The sequence below is a fragment of the Pelodiscus sinensis genome, chromosome 1, assembly GCF_052426305.1.
Source record: "Pelodiscus sinensis isolate ZL-2025 chromosome 1, ASM5242630v1, whole genome shotgun sequence".
Classification (NCBI taxonomy): Eukaryota; Metazoa; Chordata; order Testudines; family Trionychidae; genus Pelodiscus; species Pelodiscus sinensis.
In genome coordinates, this window is record NC_143052.1 from 242838752 (window position 1) to 242866661 (window position 27910).

At 39.7% G+C, this 27910-nt stretch overlaps 1 protein-coding gene across 6 annotated transcripts in view; it reads right to left on the minus strand.

Moving 5' to 3' along the window:
- Positions 1-27910, minus strand: part of ATP11A (ATPase phospholipid transporting 11A) — a 236011-nt gene that overhangs the window by 38899 nt on the left and 169202 nt on the right. For all 6 annotated transcript variants that reach the window (XM_006138951.4, XM_025179410.3, XM_025179411.3 and 3 more), the window contains exons 9-17: positions 23871-23935; positions 17309-17390; positions 15404-15554; positions 12556-12753; positions 11063-11236; positions 8916-9079; positions 8492-8563; positions 6898-6971; positions 6537-6640 (exon numbers count right to left, since the gene is read on the minus strand). In XM_006138951.4, coding sequence (XP_006139013.3) covers positions 6537-6640; positions 6898-6971; positions 8492-8563; positions 8916-9079; positions 11063-11236; positions 12556-12753; positions 15404-15554; positions 17309-17390; positions 23871-23935 — 1084 coding nt within the window. The remainder of the gene's footprint in view (positions 1-6536; positions 6641-6897; positions 6972-8491; positions 8564-8915; positions 9080-11062; positions 11237-12555; positions 12754-15403; positions 15555-17308; positions 17391-23870; positions 23936-27910) is intronic.

Below are 27910 nucleotides of genomic sequence, written 5' to 3' on the forward strand. Positions count from 1 at the left end.
GTGCAGGGAGCACGTTTCACTCTCTTACTCCTTTGTGCTGCTGGCAGATCCTGACATTACAGTATATGCACAAATTTGGCTCTTGGCAGATCTTGACATTATATGCACAAATATTTAATTTGTAAGCAAACATTTTTAGTCTTTTAGAAAATTTAAAAAGGGACTGAGGTTAATTTTAGCTGATTTTATTCCTATTTGCCATGTTAAAAAGATAAGCTTTAACAATCTGATTTATTTGCAAAGATTATCTTTAAACATGTGCAACTGAAAAAATATGTAAAAGCTTGTACAAATAGACCACACACTTTCGAGCTATAAAACAACTGCTTAAGGTTTCATGCATGTTACTCGGTAAACTCCTTATACACTGAAAGGGTAGGTATCATCTAATTTTGAGGTAACTAAATACTATAGTTATACTATTTTGTGCAGTTAAACACAAAATCCTGCATTGTCATGATAATCTCAAACCTATATTTACTGCACATATTGTTTATTAATTTATAACAGTTTAATTGTAACAGAAGAAAAGCAAGCAAGCATATAGGGGAAAAACAGGAAGTAAAGTATCTCATTAACACAAGGAAACCAAGTAAGAAGCTATCTTCTGTATTTACTGGTCTGGTGAACAATCTAGTCCAGTTTTAGTACCTTTTTCATCATAGTGTTACACTTTGGCAAATGGTTACACTTTGGTGCCTGGTATCTGGACTGAAAGTCAGGTGAAATTACAAAAGTACAACAAGAATATTTCCTGTTGACCATTTTTGATGCCAGTATGATGATTTATTTTCTTTCTGGTGCCAGATATTTACATCTTTTGTGGAAGAGTCTGTATGGACTTGCCTTGACTGAAGACTTGACAGTATGGCTCTGAAAGCCAAAGGCCCATAGCCTGGTGTAAATTTGCATGCAGGCAGGGCTCCAGGCAACTCAAGTATGTGGAAATGTAACCTCCTACTCTAGGCCTTGAGTAAGACCTGACAATAAATAACAAGCAAATGCTGAAACTGCTAAGCGTGATCATAAATAACAAGTATGGCTGAAACTTTTCTAGAATTTGCTAAAGCTTGTGGGAACATCGAGCAAAATAACAGACACACCTTGCATTTATCAGAAATGCCTGCCACAAATGGGTAAACAACTTTAAGATAACTGCTTATATTAGGTTCTGGAGAGAGAAGGTAAAAAGCCAGTGTAATAACTGTTTGCAAAATAGGGACCTAACTTTAGCTAGTAAAGTATGTGGCAATTATGGGTGTGAACAACCAAGTCTAGCTTTGCAATAAAAATAGGTTTTGCAAAAACAATCGAAGGGAGATAGAGAGTAGGATGAGTCCATAGGTCCTGCTCACTTTACTGACAATTTTAAACAACACAGTCCCCAAGGAATCTGCATACTTACAGAAACAAAATTAAGATTAAAGAAGAAGCAGTAAAAGGAGAGCCAAGGGTGAAGACACCATAATATAAGACACATTATATTGTGGTAGAATTATACAACCTGTGATTTTAAATGAGACTGAGGTAATGCAAGAAGGATGGAGTGAGTAAAAGAAGAGTTGAAGTCAGTGACAGAAATCAGTGTAAAAGTAATGGGTTTCAAGGAGCCATTTGAAGATGACTGAGAGTATGTCTACACTACCACCCTAGTTCGAACTAGGGTAGTAATGTAGGCAACTGGAGTTGCAAATGAAGCCCGGGATTTGAATTTCCCAGGCTTCATTTGCATCTTGCCGGGCGCCGCCATTTTTAAATGTCCGCTAGTGTGGACTCCGTGCCGCGCGGCTACATGCGGCACAGACTAGGTAGGTCAGACTAGGCTTCCTATTCCAAACTACCGTTACTCCTCGTTTCACGTTTCACATTTAAAAATGGCGGCGCCCGGCAAGATGCAAATGAAGCCCGGGAAATTCAAATCCCGGGCTTCATTTGCAACTCCAGTTGTCTACATTACCACCCTAATTCGAACTAGGGTGGTAGTGTAGACATACCCTGAAGGTGCTTGATACATTTCAGAGGGAGGTCGTTCCAGTTTGAGGAATGAGTGGATAGGGACAATCATCAGTTAAAAGTAGGCAGACTGAGAAGTGGGAGGTGGAGAGGGTCAAGAGAACAAGTAGGCAGGAGTTGTTCTGAGCTTTACACAGACCGTGACAAAGAACCAATTAAGGGGGATAGTAGAAATAAGAAGGTGCCAAAAATAAATCCAACATTTCCAGTTAGAGAGATGGGCAGTGAAGCTATAATTGGAAACAGAAGTGTTGAGGGAATGATGAAAAATTCAGTTTTTGCCATCCTTAATTTAAATTAAGTACTATGACATTCAAAAGATGATACCAAGAGGAAAGGAAAAACACAACTGAAATGGGGGGGGGGTGAGGACTGGAATAAACAGATGGATCTGACAGTCGTCAGCACAAAGTTGATAAGACACCCAGGAGTCAACAAGATATTAAGAGTAGAAAAGGAGGGAACCTCGGGCAGATTTTGGCCAGCACTTATAGAAATGGAGAGGGAAGGGAAGAGGAATCCCTGAAAAAAGCCCAGGAAGGACAGCAAAACAGAAACCTATGTTAGAGAGGGTGATCACAGAGTGAAAAGGCAGGAGAAACATTCCATTTTTATTTCAGTTGCATTTGGAGTTTGAAAAGAGCTCTGCTGCAAAGCAGCAGCTGAATTTGAGGACTAGCAGTAAAGCATTTCACTGTGTACAAATATTCATTCACCTTCACACTGCACTACTGCAGAGATTGGATACTACTATATTTTTGTATTGGCTCACAATGGCTTGTGGCTTCTTCAACTATAGCTGATGTACAGCACTGTAAGCAGTATGACAACAGCCAGATCAGATGATCTCAACTGGGGAGATGCAGCCCCCTGGACGGCTACGAGTCAGTTTCAGGGGGATCTGCAGCACAAAGCCAGCATTAAACTGACTGGGGCCCATGGTTAAAACTTGCAGCCCTGAATCCTGTCCCAGTGGGGAGGAAGCCTGAGTCTCCTGGCTTGGTGGCTGAAGTGCAGAGCTCTGCCGTCCTCCTACCGCTAGTTGGGAGATGGGAGTTTTCATAGCATGTTGGTGGAGGCCTCACAAAAAAGAAGGTGGAGAACCCCTGATCTATATGACATCCTAAATGTTTTACTGCTAGTCCTAAAATTCAGCTCCCATTCCCTATTTGTCTGTGAAATAGGAGAGTAAGGATAAAACCAAGTAACAATCACCAAAAATTAGTTAGAAATTTTATGGCAAGAGGACTTCAGTTGATCACCAACACTTTCAGCCTTGAGACTGGATATTGCTCTCCATAGAATGGTACTGCAAGATTACTTATCTATCATGTTCCTAGTAATTTGGCATTTTCATGTTCTATCTTGATCATGACAAGGAAGCACACATTTGAGTGTGATATTTTGGTCTAGGTTACTTCTGATTTGATCTGAACCGGTTTACACTTCCATAGAAACAACAATTCCTATTTTTGACAAATTATCATTATAGGTTCCCCTGATACTCTGCAATGATATCTTTAGCGTAACCTGATGGGCACTACCCAAATAATTCTGCTCTATAACAACCATTGTTGCCATTTTGGCTTTATATATTTTGATCCATGAGTCAAATTTACTGCAACAGAAGACACATAACCTATGTACATTTTTTAAAGAAAAAAAAAGTCAAAAATATGGTGGCAAACACGTATAAATCAGAAGTGAAATGTACTATTTTTATTTATGTCCATAAGGAGTCATGAGGAAAGAAATGGCAACAAAGCCAAGAGTGTTGTATAATGGCAACAAAGTCAACCATGTTTATTAATAAAGTAATTAACTCAACTGAGCCAGTGCCTGAAACCCATCTGTCAAAAGTGACTGAATTTCTGGAGAGGAAACATTATTCTATTTTTGGAAGGGAACATATACATAAGAGGATGAAATTCCTCCTTATGAAGATGATCATCATAAGGCCAATAATGCATTAATTAGCACATAATCCATTTTTTGCTTTGTTTCACCAACAGGACTGTCTTGTTTGGACATAAGAGCAAGTCAGTTCATTAGAAATGAAGGACAGCAAGGTCTTGCCCATGGTGTTCTCATACTTTGCTTTTGTAAATCACAAAATCCTAGCTCCTAATGTAAATGTTTTAGGCTCACATTCTACTGGTTAAAGCTCAGGCAGTTTCAGGCTGAATGTTTTGCCCACCAGCTTAGATAATAAATTTGTATTCATCATACAATCGTTTCTATATTTTTGATACTTTTGGTATTTAGCAATTAACAACTACAATCGTCTCTCAATTTAGATTTTTACTTTGAGAAAGAACACATTAACAGTCACTTCTTGAAGAAGTTAGCCTGAGATGAGGCTCTAGTAATTTTACTTCTTTCAGTCACAACAATTTGGGCAACTAACTTAGTGATTATATAGATAAATTGATTTTGCTTCCTGTAAAAAGTGAACACCATTTTCCCTAGCAGTATACTGTCCTGAACACAGATTCTGAAGTGTTACTTTAATGATAGTCAGTAAAGTCCAAATGACAAAATGGACAAAATAAATAATATAGTCTAAATAATCTTTCAGAAGAGAGGGAAAGGAGCAGATAAATATTGAAAGCATGACTCAATCGTATTGTTCCAGTTTAGTTGACTGCTAAGATTAGATTTCAGCAAAGACCTTTCAAGTTGGTTCAAACTTGTATACTATGGATTATCATCAAATAAAGAAGAGTTTTATTTCCCAGTAAATGACTTTGTCAGAGGCAATTATATGGAAGATTAATCAAGCAAAATAAAAGATAAGACAGCTCTCTACAAAGTTACTTATAAGCAATCCAAAAAGGACAATCATCAGAACATCTATGAGCTATCTGTCATTTATTACAGTATGTGAGCCAATTTGCTGCCTGTATGCTCTCGCAGAAGCTGCTATATTTAAGAATTCAGTCTAAATGCAATTATCCAGAATGAGGAAATATTGAAGCTGAGGGTCTGGATTCTCACTCAGAATCTGCCAGAATTTGGATGGATATAGTATATTAAACTGCTCTTTCACTTTTACTAGCTTCTTCCACCTATAAACAGCCACCCTCTCACAGGGGACAAAGCTATTTTATATTGTAAAGCTTAGTATTGTGCTCTGGGAAAAGAGTTTTTAAGAGAAAATCCAGATTCCCTTTAAATCAACAGACAATATTGATGGATATTTCTTCATTTCCTATAGTAAACAACTGTTTTCAGTCTGAGTATTTGATACCAGTCAACATTACCTTATTTTAGAGAGATAATCGTATTTTATTGAAATGGCATTTGTTTTTTTAATGGCAATTGAGACAGTATTTACAACTCCTAATCCTATCTTTCAAGTAACCAAGTTGAATATTTCTTCTGAAAGGAATCAAGCAAGAGCATACTTCCTTTTTAGTGAGCTAATATGTATGTACAGGCATTATTGTTGAATTGCTTCCCCATAACAAGAACATTTACAGCTAAATTATGTTCTAATAGTTTCTCCCTCAGGAGATCTTGTGAAGCAACCTAAAGTCAGTAAAAATATCAGATGTCAAGGCTGGATATTGGAAGAGAGGGTGGAATTTTCAGTAAGAGTTTTACCACTGACTTCAATGGGGAAGAGTTAGGTCAAAGCTGGGCACCTGTTAAAAACCTCGCCTTAGACCAGGGCTACTCAACTTTGGAAGCCCTGGGGGCCACAATGATACCCACAGCATATGCCGAGGGCTGCAACTTAAGTGTGGTTGCATATACATGCAAATATATATGCAAATCTATGCAAACAGCTTCTCTCTCACTGACAGGCATAAATACAAAGATTAAGGCAAGACTACACAACACACAGGCCCCATTTAAGTCAGTTCTGCTGATATTAAATAAAATGCAATATTTACCCAATTTCCATCCCTATGACAGTACTTTTAATAAGCAATGACAGTCAGGAATTTAACTACTAAAACGCATATCAACAAAAGACCATTATATTGACTCATCATTACGGAGCGTGTTCCCAGTGGAGGCCACGTTAAAAGGATTCCACCTGCAGGCCACATGTTGAGCCCTGCGTAAACCCAAACCGCACTATGGGCCGCAAACAAACCGGCCATGTGTGGCCCACAGGCTGCATGGTGAGTAGCCTTGCCTTAGACTGTCAATTAATGAGTCCTGGGTAATGCACAATAGTAGCTACTAGTTAGGTTATTCTCACTACATAATTAACTTGTAAGTATCCTTCAAATATGGGTTTTACAATGCTTATCAGGCATTGGCCTACATTGGGACAAAAATCACACCTCATAGGAAAGATCTCCAGGGGGTAGAAAGGGGGCTCTCTTTTGTGGGCAGCTACTCCTACAGGAGCTTTGATGAAAAGTAATCCTTGAATTCAGCAGGGCAATCGGACTGTGGCTGTGTCCAGGTCTGACACAATGGTGGAGGCTCCTTGAACCCTCCTCCCCATGTTAGTGCACAATACAGGGCCAGAAGGGTAGACAATGACATTTCAAATTTCATCTTACCACTGCATTTCGCTCAACTCTGGATCGTATTTGATCTATTTTTCCTTCTGTAACTCTAGGAAATACAGAAGAATCTGCTCCCTTACAAAACAGAAAAATATCACCTAAAAAGAGAAAATATGAAGTTTAAAAAAGTTAAAATTTATTTCCTCAAAACAATATATTTTTAAAACAGGTTAAATATCTTTAAGGATAGTTCTTCAGACATACAAATGTCCTGACAGTGCTAATTATCAACTTAAAATTCCAAAGCATCACTCACAAAGCAGAAAAGAGGAAAGCATGAAGAAAAGAATATGCTAGAGAAAACGCTGAATTAAAAATCAAGACATGGATCACAAATAGGATATGATATCTCTACCTGCCATTGACTGGACAATCACACTCATTCGCCTCCTTACAGAATCAAAACTCAAAATCTCTAACAATTCAAACCTGACAGAGAAAAGAAAAAAACATTTGATATAATCCTGTTTTTTCACATAGCTAAGCTTATTATCCACACAGAATACAGTAAGTAGTAATCAGTTAAGAAACATAGGTTAAACCTCTAGCAACTAGACCAGGAGTTTTGGCTGGACAATGACAGCATGATAGAATCCCCTATCACACTGTCAGCAGTCAGTATCATACGAAAATACAAGAAACCCTGTAAGAGAGAGATATGGAATACACTACTCATAGGGAATTTCCTTCTAGTTTTCAATAACAAAGGCTGTCCCTATGCATTAAAGTTTGAGGGTCTATATATTTCAGATGTCTTGGAATTTTTAATATTTATTAAAAGTCTAAATAACTGTGTTTTCTACAAAGGGAAATGACACTTCTATCCCAAATAAATCCCCACCCAACACCAATAACCTCATCATTAGGTAAAGGAGAATAAATAGAAGTTTCTGATCTACCTTCTCCATGCCTTTCATTTAATGTATTTTATCATGTTCTCTCTTAATATTTTATAAAGACTCCCAATATTTTTCAGTGTAAACATATATATTCAGCCCAAGTTCTGACCTCTGAAAGTCCTTTCTCCACAAATACCTGTATTTTATTTCTAAAAACACTGTAATCATTAGACAAACCACATCATATTGTTTTCACTTGTTTAATGGGAGAATTTACTCAGCTCTATGTTTTTACAATCTGGAATTAAAAAATATATATATACGTGAGGCCACAATGCTACTTTTTCTTGAAGTCAATGAATGGTACAATTCTAGCAGAAAGTTGGATTATGCTTATGATTGCAAAATCCAGTGAAAACTGGAGTAAATTCCAAGTATTTTTAGTATTTCCACAGTTTACCTGATAAATTACTACAGTGCCTCATTTACTTATAAATTTACTTATAAATACAAAAATCCTATATTACTTAATAGGAATGAAACAAATAGGGTTCTATAAAAATACAGAGCAACATTTTTAAAAGCACATAAGTCATAAAACTTTCTGGGGGATTTACATGAACTCAAAAAGGTTCTATTGAATTTTACAAATTAGAGTATCTTTCTGTAAATTACTTAAACCATCTATATGATTTCCCAACAGGGATATAATTGTCCATTAAACTAAACAGGATTGCTTAAAAATATGGAAATAGATGAAGCCATATTAATTTTTATTAAGTTCCATAAAGCCTGTTCCAGAAACTTTGACTTATCATACAACTAATCAAAGGAGGATTCTTTCTAACATCATATTGCTTTGGACTATCTTTGTTGTTTTCATTTATTTTCTCCCTCTTACATAGTCTCTCAAATGTGAAAACAAAAAATGAGAAATCCTTTAAAGTATAAATATCAGTAAAGCATTAAACTTTTTCAACTAATTATTTCATTATTTCATACAATTTTTGGTTTACAAATAAATATATTTAGGGAAAAAACTGGTGGATATGCTATTGATAAAATGTGTGCTCTCAGTCCCAACCTGTTCACATTTCCACAGCTACTCACCTCTCAATATCATTTTTTGGATTTAAAATTTCCATAAATTTGTCCTTCAGCCTTAAATATGTGTAACCAAGCCTGCAAAATTAAATGCAAATTCAGACAAGAAGAGATTACAAGTAATACGTTTATAATTACACAGCTCAGAACACTGTCAGATTTTAAGAATTAAACTTATCTTCTGAAATAGGAATATATTTTTTTTATTTCATTTATGGGCAAGAAAAAAGAATCAATATATGCTGAGAAGGTAGTACACGTCAAATATGCTTATATGATTATATACTTAATCTTATATGCTTATATGATTCTATAAAGTTGCCAATAAATAATATTTCTGCATTGAAAAATTATTTTCAGCTTCAGTGAATCAAACCTCCATATTTAAAATTGTTTTTGAGACCTGAAAGCTATCAAATTACGCATATACCTCTGTACGCCTTCAACTAAAGCAACTTCATCAGGTGATGATGATATATAAACACATGATCTCCCAGATAATTGGGCTTTCTTTACTCCATCTACATTGTCATCTTCTTTCACTTGAACCGTGTGACACAGACAAAGAGCACGGAAAAATAGCTCCTCTCTCTCCTAATAAATAAAAAGGAAAGTATTGTCATTATATAGTATTACTTTGAAAAGGGATAAGAAAAACAAAACCAAATCACCACCAAATCTTCCCTTTAAATTATTCTGTTTTGTAGGAGATTGGAATCACTTATTTGATTTGGGCTTTTACCTACAACCAATTATGCATATTTTCCTAGATATGGTGGTTAATCGTTTAAGGAGAACTGAATGCTAGCCCTAACCATAACTAATCAAGCTTCCCCCAGATGATGTCATGAAGCCAGGATCAGATGACAGCCTGAACATTACCTGGTCCTCATAAAAGCCAGCAAGCAGCTCATGAAAGCAGCAGGGAGTAAGAGGACTACTGTAAAAACTCCCTAATCTAGGGCCACTGTGTATTACTCTTATGGGAATGGCCTGCAGTAGAGGAAGTCTCAGACCCTGACTCCCAGACAGCTGGCCTATGGTAAATAATCTTGCATAGGTCACAGGGAAAGGAGTGATATGATAAACTTTCTTTCAGCACCCAGGTCTTACTCTGGGGAGAGTTTTCAATTGCTCTGTTGCAACTCTGACAGGTTTCCAATGCAGAATAGCAGAGCATGCTTTAAAGGGCCTTTAATCCAAGCTGAGAGCCAGAAAAGCACTGAATCTGAACCTTTGACGATGTTAGCTCCTTTTATGGACTCCAGCATCTTGCATAGCTTGAAATAGCCCCCTTTTCTCTGCCCTGCACCTTGAGTGGTGGTAGTGTATTTGGCTGGCTGACAGCGAGAGGAGAGAGATTCTTGATGGCTTAGGGGGAGGAAAGAAGACATAATACTGACAAAAAGGGTCAGCATGGTGATTAACACCCCGTAGGAATGAGGGGTTTAAAAAGGCCAGCCTGTGCGTGGACTCTCCCTTTTACTCAGAGCGGGAGGACAACACCTACTCTCCCTCCCTATTTAGGTGATAAATATACCAGGTTATTGGCTATATCTGCTATGGGTACTACTCTAGCTATCCCATTCAGGGTGGCTGGGAAGAAATTTCTACCACATTGACCCAGTGCAGTTGGATTTTTTTTTTTTGCCTTGCTTACAGCAAGTCCAGGTGGACTTTGTTCATACATGACACGGCAGGCGGTGGTAGGCCATATGTTGTAACTTGTTACTTAAGTGTATAGTGAATGTTCAGTCAGGTACTCCATACAAAATGGCATCCAGTAATGGATAAATGGTGTAGGAAAAGGACTTGAGGAGAGATGCTCAGTAATTGAGTGAGCTGGGATTAGTTGGCATGGAGCCATCCATCCATCATAGTCCACCTTATCCGTCCTACGAGGGGTGTAATTGTTGACATCCCAGCAATGGATTTGCTGGAAGGACATGGGTAGAAAGGAGGAGAGGAGTTGGTTGAACCTCCCATCCCAGGGGATTGTAAACCCAGCAATGTACCTGCTGGAAGGAGTAGGGATGTGAATGGGTAACCAGTGATCTGGCAGCCCCATGTGTCTGGGGAGTGGGAGCACGTAGCCCCTCAAGTGGGGACTGCTCTGGCCAGGACACCCCCCACCCCGGAATCTCTAGCTTACAGAATTATAGCAAATAAAACATACATATGCCCCATTTTGCACTAATTTAAATGTATGGAAGCTATATGTTTTTAGCAACCATTTTTCCCATTTATCACAGTTTTTGTCTTCTACTATCATGGCAGATTTCCACTTTAATAAGTTAACTATCATTATAGATGTTATCTATTAACATGGTAGAACTTCATATTTTAGTTTTCATTTAACAATATTTTCAAATTTTATTAAGTGGATTCTCCTGGATATTTTTGTTATGAAAATAAATCCCTTAGACTAAATTTAAGTGGAAAATATTTATATTGTGGTACAGTTCCACCAGAATCCCACTTCATTTACTAAAATATTTGGGATGTTATAATGATACTATTCTTTTCAACATAAAGATCAGCCCCTTTTCATATTTTTTTTAAGAAAGAGCATCGTACTTTCCCACTTCCTCCTGGAGAAGAGTCAATCATATCAATGCCTGTGCAATCATGGAGGATTTGCCCATTACAGATGACATGAGGTATATAAACATGCCCTTCAATGCAGCATTCTACGAATTCCATATTGTTCTCAGTTAATGTTCCTGTTTTATCCGTGAAGACATACTCAACCTGCAACGAAATACATTAATTAAGGAGAATTGGATATACTGCCAGATACTGAGAAGGTCTCTCTTTATAACTGAAGTTGTATAATTTTCAAGCCCTTAACTCAGGGTTGGGCAATAATTTTTGCCCGGGGGCCACTTCAAAATGGGAAGTGGAGGAGCTACCCACCCCCAGACCATGATTGGACTGGGGGTGAGAGAGCCCCTTTGCCCCCTTTTCCCACTAGGCACCCATGCCCTGGAAGAGGCTTGGCATGCTCCCCCACCCCCAGGCCAATCAGGGACCTGGGGGTGAGGGAGCGCAGGAAGCCTCCTCCCGCCCTGCAAGGAGCACGAGGCACTTTGAAGCGCCGCAGGCTCCTCACAGGGCTGGGGCAGGATGAAGGAAGCTTCACGCAGCTCCCCCGCCCCCAGGTCCTGATTGGCCTGGGGGCAGGGGAGCAGCAAGGCCTCTGCGGGTCAGATCCACCCGCTTGGCAGGCTGGATCCAACCTGCGGAGGCCTTTTTGCCCACCCCTGCCTTAGCTGGTGGCCCTCACCGAAGAAGAGCAGTGAGATCAGAATCTGAACCATAGCAATAAAGCAAAAACAGAGGAAACATAATGATATGGTTACAGAGTAGGCCTAGCAACTTTATTGTTTACCTGAACATTAGTTTTATTTCATCCTTCCATAAAGATTTATGTAATTCAAAAACCCACAGCAGTTTAAAAAAAGGTGACCCATAGCAGGAACAACTGATATGTCAGACTACTATACCAGCTCAAAAGTGGGGTAAAGTTGCTTGAGTTTGGGGTTTGTTTTTTCAGTTTTTGGATTTTTTTTGCATAACTGACAGCAGCAGTACCAAATACATAATTTAAAATAATGATATTAATAAATGTACAAGCAATGCTTTTCTTAATTACTATTGTTCACATTGTTTAAAAACCGTAGACATTGTCACGTACAGTAAAAGAAATAAGTTGGTCCAACAAAAGATATTGCCTCAGACACCTTGCCTCTCTAATATCCTGGGACCAACATGGCTACCACACTGCATACAATAATGAATGTGGAAGGAAGGACAGCTCAGTGGTTTGAGCATTGCTCTGCTAAAACCAGGGTTGAGAGTTCAATCCTTGAGGGGGGCCATTTAGGCATCTGGGGCAAATCTGTCAGTGATGGTACTTGGTCCTGCTGTGAGGGGAGGGGACTGGACTCAATGACCTCTCAAGGTCCCTTCCAGCTCTATGAGATAGTATATATCTCCACTAAGTTCAGATGTGTTAGAAACTATTGATATATTTTTATCATCAATTAGAACTTTTATGAGGAGTTTACCTGCCCTAATTCCTCATTGAGGTCAGAAGTATTCACCAGAGGTCCTTCACCTGTGTCCTCATCAAACATTTCTTCATCCCAAGTGAGGAAATAAGAACCAAGAAACTTCTGCATTTCCACTGTGACATACATCGATACAGGAATAATGTAGTTGAAAAGAACCATGAACGCAAGGAAATCTGTAAATGCTCTAAGTATCTGCCAAAGAAACAAAAACAAAACATTGATTTTTCATATGATCAGTGAAGATTCAAAAATTAAAATAGTCATTTACAAGATTATCTTTCAAGTGTCTTTCAAACATTAAGTGGAACCATTTCAAAGAAAAATAATTTTAGGTATTCTCAACCCAAAGCTTAAAATTTTGCATCTCCATCACCCATTTTCTCTCTATGCTTCGCTATATAGTGAAGTCAGAGTCTAGCACCTCTTTCTATATCTCTTATGATTCCAACTTCACTACTAATCCAGCATGAGGAAGAAAGTGCTTTGAAGGAGAAACCAGCTTTCTAATTCTTTTTATAGGAGTTCACATTTAGAGTACATAATTTCCAGTTACATATCAATTGTATTCAGTGGGTCTGACAGCCTCGCTGAGCCCTTGAGCAAGATGCGGATGTGGGAAAGGAGCAGGAACTCAGGTGAAAAGGGAAGGGCTTGGGTTAGACAGCTCTCAGGGTCCCCCAGAGAGCGCTGCATCTCCCCCAAACAGCCCTCAGCACTGCCTGTAGCGCACACCACTGAGCTCTGACAGCAATTTAAAGGGCTCAGGAGTTTCAGCAGCTGCAGCAGTAGTGGCAGTCAGGAGTTGTAGGCCCTTCTGTATTGTTAGATCCCAGGGTAGTTGCCCTCTTTGCTCTCCTCCTATCAGCGGGCTTGATTGTATTACAAAGTTCTAGGCCAGATGATAAGCAACTCGTCATGGCCACTGCAGCTCCAGTGGGCACAGCTAGAGAAGCGTTGCATGTCCCTCAACTGGGACAGGTTCAGGTTCCTTTGCCACCTAACCTCCCCAGACAGAGTGAGGAACGCAGCAAACTGTGCATTTTCCCCTCACTCCCTGACAAAAGGCAACAGCCAGCAATGTCCCTGTACAAATGGGGGGAGAGCTGCAGCCCCTCCACCATCCCTAAAGGGCACCTTGGGAGTCAGAGGCTTGGGACTGGGCAGTCCCAGATGGGAGCCTGCTTGGTGATTCTGTCTCTTTTTCTGTTTTTATTCATTCCCCTATGCATGGGGCAGGAGCTTCAGCCCTCCTGCCCCCACACAACCAAACTCTTACCTTGATTTAAGTTATGATAAAAGGAAACTGCATAAAAAATTTGGTGGTCCTAGCTCTTACTGTTTAGGAGGCGTAGTTGAACAAATGGATAAACACGCTCACTAGCTCAAACTCTCTCACATATATATTAGATACAGGGCTTCCCTGATTCAATGAAATTGCAAGGTATTCACATGCATATCTTAGCACTTAGATGTTTATAGATAGTAGGATTTTAAGCAATTAGAAATAAAAGACTCAACTGTGCAAACTTTATTCCCATTAGTGATGATGATTGCTAGAATTACTAAAATCACACATGTAAGGGAATAAAGGTTGCCAAATCCATGAGAGGAAGGGCTTCAAACCGAGACCCAAAATTAAAAGCTACATACTTAATACTGATTTTTCAAGTAACTAATACAGCAGTGCGGGCCTGCAAGTGGTTTACCTGCAGCTGGACTGGGAGCTGCATATAGCCTTTTGGGTAACCATTAAGCTTGCTTATCAGTTACCTGTTTAAACAGCTGGATTCCTATATCCCTAGTGCTCAGATAATGTTAAAACTGATAATTTTAAAGTGACAAAAATTGCTATTATCAATTAAAGGGAAGCAAATCTCCCTGGCTTAGTTGCTAATTACTTTTATTTTTAAATTAATAAGAAGCAGCAGCATTGGGCAGCAGCCAGCTCCCCAGGAGCAGAGTGGTAGGCATGCACCAGTTCCCAGGGAGCTGGCTGCTACCCCAGGTGTAACTGCTGAAATTTTCAGAGGTTACACTGTTAATCAATTACACACATTTTAACATCCATATACTATTTAAAAACACTACCTACAAGATTTTCATGAAATAACATTAATAAAATAAAAATGTATAAAAAACAAAAAAGATTACAGGAAACTTCCATTGAACTTAGGGGTCATATGGAAGCAGGTTATCCAAAGACTTATAATTAAAATTAACAACAAACAAAACAAAAACAAATCTGCATAGCGCTTTCATTCCATAAAGAATATTTTAGTATATCAGCACCTACTACTCAGCATTTTAGAAGAGTCATTCATAAAAGTAACAGATTGGAAAAACCAATTTTTCATAACTTCTTAAAGTTACGCCACTTTGTTTTACTCCTTTGTCATGTTATACATACCACGAAGCATCATTAGCAATTAGAGACAGTCAATGTGGATCTGGTAAGTGACACTTTTTCATGGTGGCCATTTGAAAACATGGTGGCCATTTGAAAAAAAAATCATATACTTTTAAAATTTTATAAAATATCTTTTTAAACAGAACATTTTCCTAACTCTATATTAATCCATCAAACACTTCAACAGTATGGTTTCCTGTTATCTATAATGTCACACAATCATGTATTTTCAGATTTCAGTAAAATGGAACTGCAACAATCTCAGGAGGGCTAAAGAAAAACTGCAAGTTTACAATTTCCTAGTTGCTGTATGTTCCACCCTTTTTTACATAGAACACCACAGTGAAAATGTGTACATCACCCTTAAATACCTTGAGAGAAAACTAAAATGTGTGATGTATATGTGTGTTATAAAAACACAGTAATTTTCCATACCAGATTTCTTTTCCTTTCCGACTCGGTTTTTTCATTATACCATGGTTCGTCATGAGCTGGATCACTCTGCCAGATATACTTCATGACAGTATTTATTATTGCTTTACTGATTAGAATACAGAGGTATACAATAAGGAATACATTCATTGATCTAAAACAAACAAAAGACACATCTCTTCCATTAGTATATAAAAATGTACAGAGTTTATGAAAACTTTATACTGAAGCTCCCTAAGTTCAATTAGTATGTTATGACACTAAATAAGTTCTCTGCAGTATTTCTCCAATGGAGAATAATATCACTAAGGTCTGGTCAACTCTTAAGTTTACCAGCATTACTTGATCACAAATATTATATACACAATTTACCAGCATCACTATGTGGGTAAAAGCACTACTGTAGATGCAAGTACATTGGCATAACTATCCTTATACCAGAACAGCCTATGCCAGCTCCCTGAAACAGCACAAACTATACTAGTTTAAGCCCTTTTACACTGCTATAACTGCATCCACACTTAAAGACCTGGTCTACACTACATGGGAAGATCAAATTACGTAGCTGGAATCGATGTATCTTATCTGCACTGTGGGAGGTTGATAGGAGTAAACGCTCCCCTAGGAGAAGGAGTACCCGGCACCGATGGGGGCGCCCTTTGATCTAGCGGGTCTATATTACACCTGCTAAATTGAACCCTGGAAGATAGACAGTGGCAGCAATGATCTTCCGCGTAGTGTAGACATGCCCAAAGAGTTTTGCTAGTATAATTATACCAGTATAATCGCAAAACCACACTAGTGTAGATAAGGCCCTACTCTCATCTCAAAGTATCAGAACAAAAGGTTGTTATTAACATCAGTGATGGACATAATTTAACACTCTGAAATGTACACCTTTTATAATAGAAAGAGCTTCTTCACCACTCTCAGCAGTTGTGAAGGAAAACGGAAGAACACAAGCTCATCACCACAGCTGGTCTTAAGGAATGGCATCCTAGCTGCCACTCAGACACTGGGGTAAACTTTGGGGATATCTAATAGGATAAAGATTATATACAGTGATAATCCCCAGAATCTTTGGTAACAGACAACCAATAACATCCCAAGTAGATGCCACTCCCCTTATAGATGGCAGTTTCAGAAAGCAACAGACTCCCTTTTCAATAGCATTCTTTTTGCTTGTGTTACGACATCATTCATTTTAAGATGAAACACAAAAAGCCTGCCAGAGACAGAGTGGTAGAACACAGTATTTCCACAGTTTGGTTCCGTTTTGCTGTATTTTAGTATGCTGGTCCAAACTGAAGTACCTCAAAGGAGTTTTGTCTATTGAACTTAGGGTTGCCAGGTATCCGGTTTTGAACCAGAGAGTCCAGTATTTGAGCTTTCTGTTCGGGAAACAAATTGGGAAAATATAAATGTCCTGTATTTTCTAAATAAGATGTAATGTAGATTGTGATGAATGTCAAGTGTGTCCGGTATTCATGTTGAAACCATCTGGCAACCCTAACTGAACTCAACATTAATTGCTAAAAATTAGGAATTATAAGGGGACATAGCACAATCTGGTGATTCTGACAGTGAATCTATGCTAAGTAGCAAGAGATACTGTACTCTGGAACAGGGAAGTACAGCAGATTTCTAAAAGGTAACTAACATTAAGAAGTGTTTGACATTGTTTTTAAAATATAGTCATTCATTCAAGATGGGAAACAAAAATCTAATGGGAGTCCATGTTGATACAGAAAGATGCCATTTTTACTAAGTCACTTTCTACCACCCATATTTTACTCAATGTTAAATAAAGTTTTAATGTAAACAAAAATGTGTATGAATATTTTTCAAATCCAAAGATACTCATCTCATCCCAAAATAAATAATAAAAGGACAATATAAAACCTTTACTTTTCAACAGCAGATCGTTTCTGTGATTTTGACTGATAATTTAATGCCATCTTAGTTTCCATGCCGGTGTATATAGCAACACCTGAAACCAGAAAAACTGTTTTAACAAAGGTTTTGAATGCAAATGTTAATGAACAGCACAAGATCAAGAAGTATATACAATCCTGACTTCAATTAAAAAAAATCTCATTGCTAGCTACATACTCTACCATTACATCATGCCTTGGCCATTTGAATAAAAAATACTGATTCAGGTGAAATTCAGAAATTACAGTTGTAACAAGTTGCTTACCATTGACCTTGAATCCACAACAGCTATGCCAGCTGCAGTCTGTTTTAGGCATCAATATACCATGCTCAATAAGGACCTCAAATTATGCCCTACTCTCAGAAGGGAATTTATCTCTGAATTTAGACATTTTTGAATAGTTGACATATCACGGAATCACATATTGGTGAACGTATAGATCTTTCTTCCACAGAGGTCTAAAAACTTTTGGTTTCTTTACCTGAGGGGACAGACATTGAGTGCTGTTACCTACTTGTTCAATGACGGCCTGAACCACCAAAAGGTTTGGGGCAGGATGAATGAATAACAATACTGTCACCTTTTCTGGGACAAAGTATCTCTTTTCTGCTCTCTGAGGAGTAAAGATGCTGGAGCATGCCACACAAGCCTGTCATGCTCAAGGATGGCACTGTTAATAGAGTGCACCACTCTGCTAGGTCCTGCACTGCGTAATATATCCAAGAGTCTGTAAAGTATTTCCTGAACTTCCTCCATAAGAATATGGAGCTTACCGATAACTTCAACAAATCTTGAAACCATTTTTAGTTATCTGGTGCAGAACAATGGACTTCTAGCAAAAATCTTCCAGACTCAGGCACATTGAGCATACCTGTACCAACAGTAAATGCACATAGTGGCTAGCACTAGAAGCAGCAACATTTGCATTTCATTTCTAATTCACATTTTTTCATCTTGAAGCCACACAACATTCTTCACAATTCTTTTATTGGACAAAATGCAACAGGACAAAATATTTTTGAATAGTCCAAATTCTAATTCTAAATTATCTGTCCAGCTTCAATTTTAGAAACTAAATGATACGTTGTAAGAAGTATTCTAAACAAGCCTAAACTACATGATGTATCCAAACACAAAAGAAATCCACAGATTTTGCTCTCTTCAGCAGAACCTACTCATTCATTTAGAAAATACTACAGTTTTGCACAGCCCCATTAATAACATCTTCAGAGAGTAAAGAAATAGAAAATTAGATACAGCAATTATAATCAACTGTAAACAAAAATGTGTTCAAGGTACATATTAAATCAGATCTAATGTGTACAGGGTCATAACTCATTGCTAAAAATAAGACACTCCAGTATGTTTCTGTGCTAGGATAGTTCCATACACTGGGTGTGTTATTAACAGGGTCAAGAGCAAATGCTCAAAAAGTAGCAATACTTGAGCTTGAGATGCATCTTTACTGAGTTTATAAAACAGTCTTATGAAATTTAAAATAATAAAAAATACAAATTAATTATACCAATTTCATTGTTTTTAATTCCAAATAAAGAAGTTCCACAACACCCCTCCTCTAATAATCTCCTGCTGGGTTCTTTTGGAGAGAGAAAGGTAAAAAAAATTGAATTTTCTAGATTCCTTGCCAGTCATATTATCCCCTCTTGAAAACAGAAGGTGGTGCATGATGAGAGATGTAGCCAGACCAAGGAGCCCACCCCATAGAGGAGAATGGGAACATGAAGCAACTAAAAAAGCAGTTTCTCGCATTGTGCAGTAACCGGGTTCTGAGAGACAGGTGCCCCTGTGGGTGCTCCACTGTAAGTGTATTGGTGCTCTGTGCTTATAGTTGGGTCTTTTTAGCAGCAGTACCATGACTGCCAATGTGCATGCACGGTGCCGTCTCGCACCCTAATGATGTGCTGGCGTGTGCACATCATCAACTGTCCCTCAGTTCCTTCTCTACCGCGGAGAGATGTTAAAACTCCAAAGCAGAGGGGAGGAGAGAGGGTCATGGAGCACCCACAGTGACATCCAACTTGAACACCAGTTACTGAACAAGGTGAGTAACCTATTTTTCTTCTTCGAGGAGTGTCCCTGTGGGTGTTCCACTGTAAGTGACTACAAAGCAGTGCCGAGAATTTGGAAGGAGGGGTTTTGGACATTTAGAATGAGTGACAGATAGCACTGCCAACCCAAACTGAGTGTGTTGTGAGGCATACCTTTACAAAACGTTATTCCCTAGATAGGTATGCGCGGAAGCCCATGTTGCACCCTATGAATGTCAGCAATAGGAACATTGTTAAGAAAAGCTGTAGAGGTAGCAACTGCTCTGGTAGAGTGAGCCCTTATTTGGTCTGGGAGTGGTACTTTATTGATCGAGTAGCACATCTTAATGCAGATGACTATTTGAAGAGTCTTTGTTTGGAAATGCCTTGATCTTTGGAACACTCTGGTATTGATAGAAAAACATCTACATTGCTTTGTTCTTTCTAGGTACAAGACTAATGTGTGATGGATGTCTAAGGAGTGGAGATGAGAGGCGTTGGCATGTGCATGAGGTTTTTGGTAGAAGACAGGTAAATACATTGGGTAATTAATATGGAACGGAGAAACCACTTTGGGGAGAAATTTTACATGAGGCCTAAGCTTCACAGCTTGTAAAATATTGCAAATGGAGAGTCAACCATGAGTGCAGTGATCTCGCTGATTCTCCTTGCTGTGGTGATGGCTACAAGGAAGGCAACCTTTATTGGAAGATGTAAAAGTGGACAAGTTGCCATTGGTTCAAAGGGATGTCCGGTCAGCATTGTAAGGACGAGGATTAAGTCCCAGGAAGGCAGTGTTTGTCTAAACAGAGGGAGTCCTTTCAAAAACCCTTTTGTAGTTGGGTAAGCAAAGACTGTATGTCCTTCTATTTGGGGTGTGGTTGCTTGATATCACTGCCAAGTGAGCTTTAATTAAGGAGACTGGGGTCCCTGTTTCTTTAAGGAAAGCAGGTAATCTAACAATCTTGGTACAGGAACTGAGCGTGGTGATACTGAGTTGTCTGTGGTTGATAGAATAAAACATTGCCATTTTTGAGTGCAGGTTTTTCTAATGTTTGGTTTATGGCTGTCAATGATTAACTGTTGGACTTTTTCCGAATAGGTAGATTTTGATGTACCTAGCCCTGAAGGAGACAGGTTTTAAGATGCAAACTCTGGACATGTGGGTGCAGGATTCAGCCTGAGTCCTATGAGAGGATGTTCAGGACTTATGGAAGACAAAGTGGAGGAGCTATAGCCATCTGTCACTGGTAAGGGAACCAGGGTTCTCTGGGCCATGTAGGTGCTATTAAGATCACTTAAGCCCTGTCCTGCTTTTTTTCTGGTATGGGAGAAAAGGCATATATGAATCTGCCTGTCCAGCAATCCCCTAAGGAGTTCCTGCCTAGGCCCACCCTGGAGAATCACCTGGGGCATTTTGAATTGTGACATGTGGAGAACAAATCTAGTTCTGGAAAGCTCCACCTTTGAAATGTGGTATGCAAAATCTGAGGGTGGATCTCCTACTTGTACTTCTGAAGAATGCTTCTGCCGTGACATTTTGCAATCCTGGAAGACAGACTACCGAAATATTCACGTGATGCTCAACGCACCAGTGCCACAGTGCCATGGCCTCTTTGCATAGATGATAAGTCCTGGCACCTTGACATTTTATATAAAACATGCATGCTGTGTTGTCCATAAGGATTTTACTGTTTTGTTGTGAATGAGAGGGAGGAAATGTTCGCATGCATGTCTGACCGCGCAAAGCTCCAGAATGTGGATGTGGAGCACTGACTCTGGTGGAATCCATCTTTCCTGAATCTTGTGGTCCTCCAGATGCACATCCCATCCTTTTACAGAAAAGTTTGTTGTTACTGTGATGGAAGAAGGGGTCCATTGAAATGGCACTCTTGTGCAAAGGTTGTGAGGCTGTAATCACCAAAGTAGGGACTCTCTTACCCTTTTTGGACCACTCAAGATTTTGTGTAGACAATGCTTGTGCAGTCAAAAACAAATGCACAACCATGTTTGCAGGCAACTCATATCCAAATGGGCAAACAGAATCACGTAAGTTGTAGATGACACATGGACTAGCAGTTGGAGGCATTGTTTGGTGGACATGGTAGGGCTGTTGATAACAATTTTCACCAATATTGCTAATGTTTGGAACTGTTGATACAGTAGCCTGGCTTGTGCTCATGCACAAACTAGTGTTGCCCCTATGAATTCCAATTCCTGCATGGGAGTTAGATAAGACTTGCGTATGTTTATTTGCAAACCCAGAGTGTTGAACAGGTTGATAGTTCGTGTTGTGAATTCTGTTGCTAGGTGAGGCTTGGGGAACTCTCTGAGGCAGTCATTCAAATATGTGAAGATTATCACACCTGCACTTCTTAGATATGCTACTGCTACTGCCAGGATCTTTGCAAAAACTCTTGGGGCTGAAGGGAAGAACCTGGTATTGATAGTGGAGGGAAGGAAATCTCCTCATCCTCACTTGAGAAAGGTGGAGCAGAGTTAGAGGCGGTGACAAGCTGGCTCAGCCCCGCAAACACCGGAGTGGCATCAGTACGAAGAGAGGGGTTACCAGGACCGATGTAACTGCCAGATCTTCCTATGTGGTCAAGGGGCGCAGCATGGAGAATACTGGTACCGAGGGTGCTGGCATAGTTTTGGTACATGTTGGTGTCTGTCCGTGCTGTTGCTAGTACCAACAGCGTCAACGTCTCTGTGCGTGACTCCAGTACCGTTTTCGTTGGGGACTGTACTGGTGGGTCTGAGTGGCCCGCAGTACTAGTCTGCTGTACTGGTTTCAGTGCTGATGTTTTCAGTGCCGACAGTGAAGGAGCGGTCTTTTTAGGTTTTCAAGAGGAGACTGCAAGGCATGCTTTCTTAGCTGGCACTGCTGCTTGGGACTTGTCCGCACTGGACATGCCCGGAACCTGCCAATCTCCAAAAGCCAGTGCCAACAGTACCAAGGATGACTTTTATTGTGGGGATACCTTTTTAGTTAGCCTCTCAGTACTTGGAGATGATGTTTGCTTCCTCTTTGAAGTCATCTTAGCTGAAACATCTTGAAGCGGTACTATTATCCTTCGGTCCAAAATTGCAGGTAGGAGAAGTCTGCGGTGGAATGACTTGTGACTCTGATTTTGAGGCTGGCCTGATGGTCTTCTCCATCATGAGAAATTTTAGCTGCAGATCTCTGGCCTTAAGAGACCCGGAGGAGAGCTTTTTGCAATGGTGACAATTCTAGGAGGATTGATCCTTCCCCAGGCACCGAATACATTGAGCATGTCCAGCCAAAGCAGGGATGGACAGCCTGCAATTAAGGCATCTTTTAAAGCTTGGCATGACTGTAGGGCTAAATAGAGGGAAAGGGGTTAGAAAGAGATCGAATTTTCTTTTCTTTTTAAGGAAATAGGAAGGGAAGATACCCAAATAACTCTAAAGGAAATGCTATATAGATAAACTATGCTCACAACAATCTTATCTGAAGAAGTGAACAGGATTGCTGCTGGGTTCCAACCAAGCCTGATGCGGCTGAGAAGGAACTGAGGGACAGCTGAAGATGCATGCCTGTCTGCATGCTTGCTATAGCGCGAGACGGCACCACACATGCAGTGTCGGCATCCAGTGTCGGCTGCTAAAAAGATCCAAATATAAGCCCAGGGGTGCCGAGACACCTACCAGTGTTCCCTGTAAGCTGAGTGGCAGCACAGCTTTACAGGTGATTAATCAGCCCTGCCCAATCAGAGGCTCAGAGTTCCATGCATAGAGTTGACTGTGTGAAGCTGATTTATCACCTGTGAAGTTGTGCTGCTGTGCAGCTTAGAGGGAACACTGACACCTACAGTGGAGCCCTACAGGGACACTCCTCGAAAAACTACAACTTCCATATTCCATTTTTTTCCAGTTTTTTTGGTGATTGGTTTATAAACATAAAACTGAAATTTTCAGCAGAAAGCAGAAACTTTATAGAAGGTAAAACAAATTGAGATGAAAATCTAATTCTCTGTTGAATAGCTGTTTTAAGAGAAAATGTTGGTCAGCACTACGTAGATTAGGTTGGGGTAACAATTCTCCTGACCTAGTGATTTAGCAACAGAGACTGAACATTTTCCAGTGGTTCATTAACTGATAACACGATTGGGCTTTTGAGCACACAGTGATAGGCTGTCACATCCACAGCGAACCATCAACTTTATGAATCAAAGCTACACATTTACATGCAGAATTTAGGAGTAATTTCCTTCCAATGTCTATTATTGATAGCGAATACTCAGAGATTACTATAAGAAACAAAGGGTGTCGCTGCTCTTGTATGTCAATTGTGATTGTCTCAGTTGTTATGACTAAGTTGCACTCTGTGGTGCAGATGTAGTTCAGGCAATGCAAGGGAAAATTTATGCCCAAGTAATTATAACTATAGATTTCAACTTGATTTAATGTTTACATTTTAACTGAGAATGCATTTTCAGAATTTATTAATTCAAATATTTACCAAAGATTCTCTCTGTGTTCTTTAAAGTAGCTCCTCTAAGAAGCAGATTTTCAGATCCTAAAGGCCTACAAAAGATAAGAATGATAAAAAATATGGTAAGTGTTCAGAAAGAGAAAACAGATTGTTATGAAAAAGTCACAGAAACATAACAGACATAGCTTAAGAAAATAATGTATCGCTAATTTGTTTAAGTGAAAGTCCACAATTAACAAGCAAACAACATTTGCTGTTTTCATTTGGGATTTTTTACTAAATATTTATGGTCAAGATTTTTAGATATATGAATTGCTAAAGTTAAGCTCTTAAAAATTCATAAACACCTAATAAAGTAAGCTGATTTACAGAAGTCTTGACAATCCAGCAGCTAGTGCTGATTTCAGATTGAATTTGGACCATAAATCTCAATACACAAAGATAACTGAAAAAAATGCATTATGGAGTTTGTTTGAATGGTACTGTCCAAGATATACATGCCATATTGTAATCAATTTATTTTGATTTATTTCTCACTTCTGAAAATTGTAGTCTATTTTTGTTCCCTGATTACGATGGGAAACTTTACTTATAAAGACTGCTGCTTTCAAGCTCTTTTTCCCTCCCATAGCTGCAAAAAATTTGATTGAACAAAAGAGTTTTTAGCCTCAGACTGTTATAAGAATGCTTAAGTCATCCGAAGATTTGATATACTTCAAATATCTTAAGAGAAGCAAGTATTTTTATAATGCATGCTGGGAATCTGCACACGAAATATCAGCAAATAATTTAAAACTATTTTATCTTGTTGAATTTAAAGACTTATTTTGCTTAGTCCTTCACGGAAACCAATGATGAAGGAAGTTTTAATTTGAGTCAACACTGAACTGCAAGAGTACTTAAGAACTGTGCTAAAAGGTGCTAGGTTTTAGATGTAAAGCCTGGACCTGACCTGATCACTTGTAGACATTTCATGACACTATCAGGTACTTCTGTTAACAGTGGTGTCTGTACCATTTGTATATGGGAAGGTTATTTCTGGTAATCTTATTCATCATTTCTCTTTTCTCCTACCCTAGCTGGCATAAGTCTTCTGGACAGCATTCAGATGATACCAAAATCAGGAAATAGGAGGAAAATATCTGTCAAACCTAGTCAGTATATAAACCCCAATCTACCCCTCAAGAGCCCGAGGGGGAGGTGGGAACGATGTAGAATGGGAGAAGACTATAACGAACAGTATTACTAATGTCATATATCCTCCTTCTTCCACCCTAACTAGCAAAAGATCATAGAGATAGCAGATGTCATCCCAAAGGAGGGTTTACATGTAGCAAAGGTTGGAAAACCAACTAGCCAAAAAAGCATCAGCAGCAAATAAAACAACCTGCCAGTAGTGACAGCTGAAAGCAGACAGCTATGAATAGATGATCACTATCCAAATAGAAGAGGCAGGACTCTCAACCGTCCATGCACCAGATTTTGCCATCCAAGAACATACCACAAGAAGAGCAACACATACGATGCAAGGACAAGCTTTTCACAGTTTGGCTATGAAACAAAGCTATGAGCTTTGGTTATGAGACATAAAATACAATATTTCACCTATAGTATTTTTACTGGTAGCCTTGATTTTATTGCATGTCTGAAAGCAAAGCGAACAGTTGCTTAGAGTTTTAGCCATGAACTATATTGAAAAGAGAAATATTACCAGTGCAGGAATCTTTTTGAAGCTTGCCTATAAAATGCTGTGAAGATGCACTGAAAACAGCATCATAACAGTTCATCCCTGTGACCAAGTCTCCTGGGCAGCAGGGTGACCTAGTGATTAGGTCCCGGAATTAACTGTCAGGAAAGGGGTGTAGACCACTGCCACTGGCGCCCCAGGCCAAGGAACTCCGACCCACTATATTAGTACAGTCCTTCAGTTTGGAGCTTGGCCCCAAGAGTCCACCCTCTTAGTGAGGGTTTCTAACAGGTTCCCCCTCCTTTGTCCCAGAGGGCGTGAGGTGGAGGCTTACAGTCTCTGGTAGCTGTACAAGTAGACAGGCTTGGGTTCAGGTCCTGCAGACAGCAGAACCACCCTCCTGTCTCCTTGCTGGTCAGGCCCTATCTGAGCCAGGCTCCTTCCTTTTATCCTCCCTCCAGGCCTGGAATTGGCTGCAGATAAAGCAGGGAGGGGTTAGCTGGACCAAAATGCTTTGTTTAACCCCTGCAATACCAGGCCCTCTTCTCTTCATTCCCTCACAACCCCCAATCTCCAATATTCAGCAAATTAAGATGCACTAATCTAAGAAAATGCTGTCATTGCTGATTACTTCCAGTTTCTGCTCACAAAGGGCACTCAGCAATTTTCTCTGAGAAATCTACAATATAATAGATCAGCTCAATCACCATCCCTCATGGCTAGGTGCTTGGATTTGGAGAAGCATGGTTGGTCTCAGATAGCAGTTCTAGTTCATTTTCCATCAATCAGTTTATAGGTCGAATGTAAGCTCCATTTTGCCCACTTCTTCCTCCTGTCTGCCCTATCAAGGCCCTCACTACAGAGGGAAAGAGGATCTACCTCCTATATATGCTTATGTCCAGGTCTCAACCCAAAAATAACAAAAGCAACAGGATCAAACTTTTTCTTTTGTGGCTATTTGCAGGGAGCCAGTAACCAAGGGGCCACCCAGGGCTTTGCATTCTCAGAGTGCCTCCTATTAAGCCCTCTGATTAACATCAGTATGTGACTGCAGGTGTGGCAATTCTCTGGAGTAATGAGCCCACTGGATGAGGAAAACTCCTGCTATTCCAGCTCTTCCTGTTCCTCTCTGCTTAGCTTGTCAAGGTGTTCTGGTTCCCTCAGGATACCTGTGTGCCCCATTAGATGTAAGTGCTTGCACAGGTCTAACTGATCACATCTGAAAACAGGATTGCACAACTGTATCTGAGAAGCCTATTTCAGGTAGAAAAACAAACTATTGTAACTTGAGCAAACTGGAAATGCAAATCAATGAGACAGTGAATTATAAAACCCCGCAATGCGATTTTTACAAAGGCACTTCAGTACACTACAGTGCCTTAAGACCAGGCTTGTCCTCCACTTATGACCCCATTTTACCTTTTGCTTGCTTTGGAGGATAGGCCCTTCAAACAGCATAGATTCCAAGGCAGACCCTGGCCTTCCCCACCACTCTGAGCTCATTTCCACTTTCATAATCTTCAGAGCTTCCTGCTCCTTCAGGGGCATTGGCTTTTTCATCCCCTCCCCGCAACTCTGTTAAAAAGTCAGTCCAATGTGATGCTTCCTCCTCTCTGCAAACCATGGGTGAGAGGTACGCACTGCACTTCCCTCAATCTTGTGGGGATACCTGCCTCTTAGACTTCTCTTGAATCTAGGAAATTATTAGTAGTCTCTGAACCAACATGCTGGAGTTTTGGGTTATCCTATGTGACCTGAAGTCCTTTTTCTAGCGCATCCTGTCTCCTTGCTGGTCAGGCCCTATCTGTGGGATTGAGGAAAAGGAAAAACTTTTGGTGGAGCCAACCAAAGTCACCCTTAAGCAAACTCAGAGATAGCTCCTTCAGGCACTGCTGGCTACTTTCTACAGATGTTAGACTGGACATTCTCTTCCCCTCTCCCTTCCCCTCAGAGCTGTCTATTTGCTTCAATCCCTTTACTTAATCTCTTCTCCTCAGTTTAGCTCTACCCCCTTCCATTCTTTCTGTTCTCAATTCCTTCCTTTGATATCCACTGTCCATCTCCCATTTAGCTACCCCCCCCCCCTCCACACACATAATAAAGCCATGGACTTTGCTTGCTATTTGCAAATGAAAATTCAGCTCACTTTGCTTGCATATAATTACTATTTTCCTACCCTTTTTTGTCTATTTAGATTATAAACTACTTTAGGGCAAGGACAGCCTCTCAATCTTATATGCAGTGTTTAGCGCAGTGCCCCCCCCCCCCCAAGGGCTACATAATGCAAATATCATCCAAACTGCAGTAGTATACATGAACAGGCAGTACAAATATGTAGCTCCATGTTTTTTTTCCTTCTCCATTTTCTCTACCCCTCTCA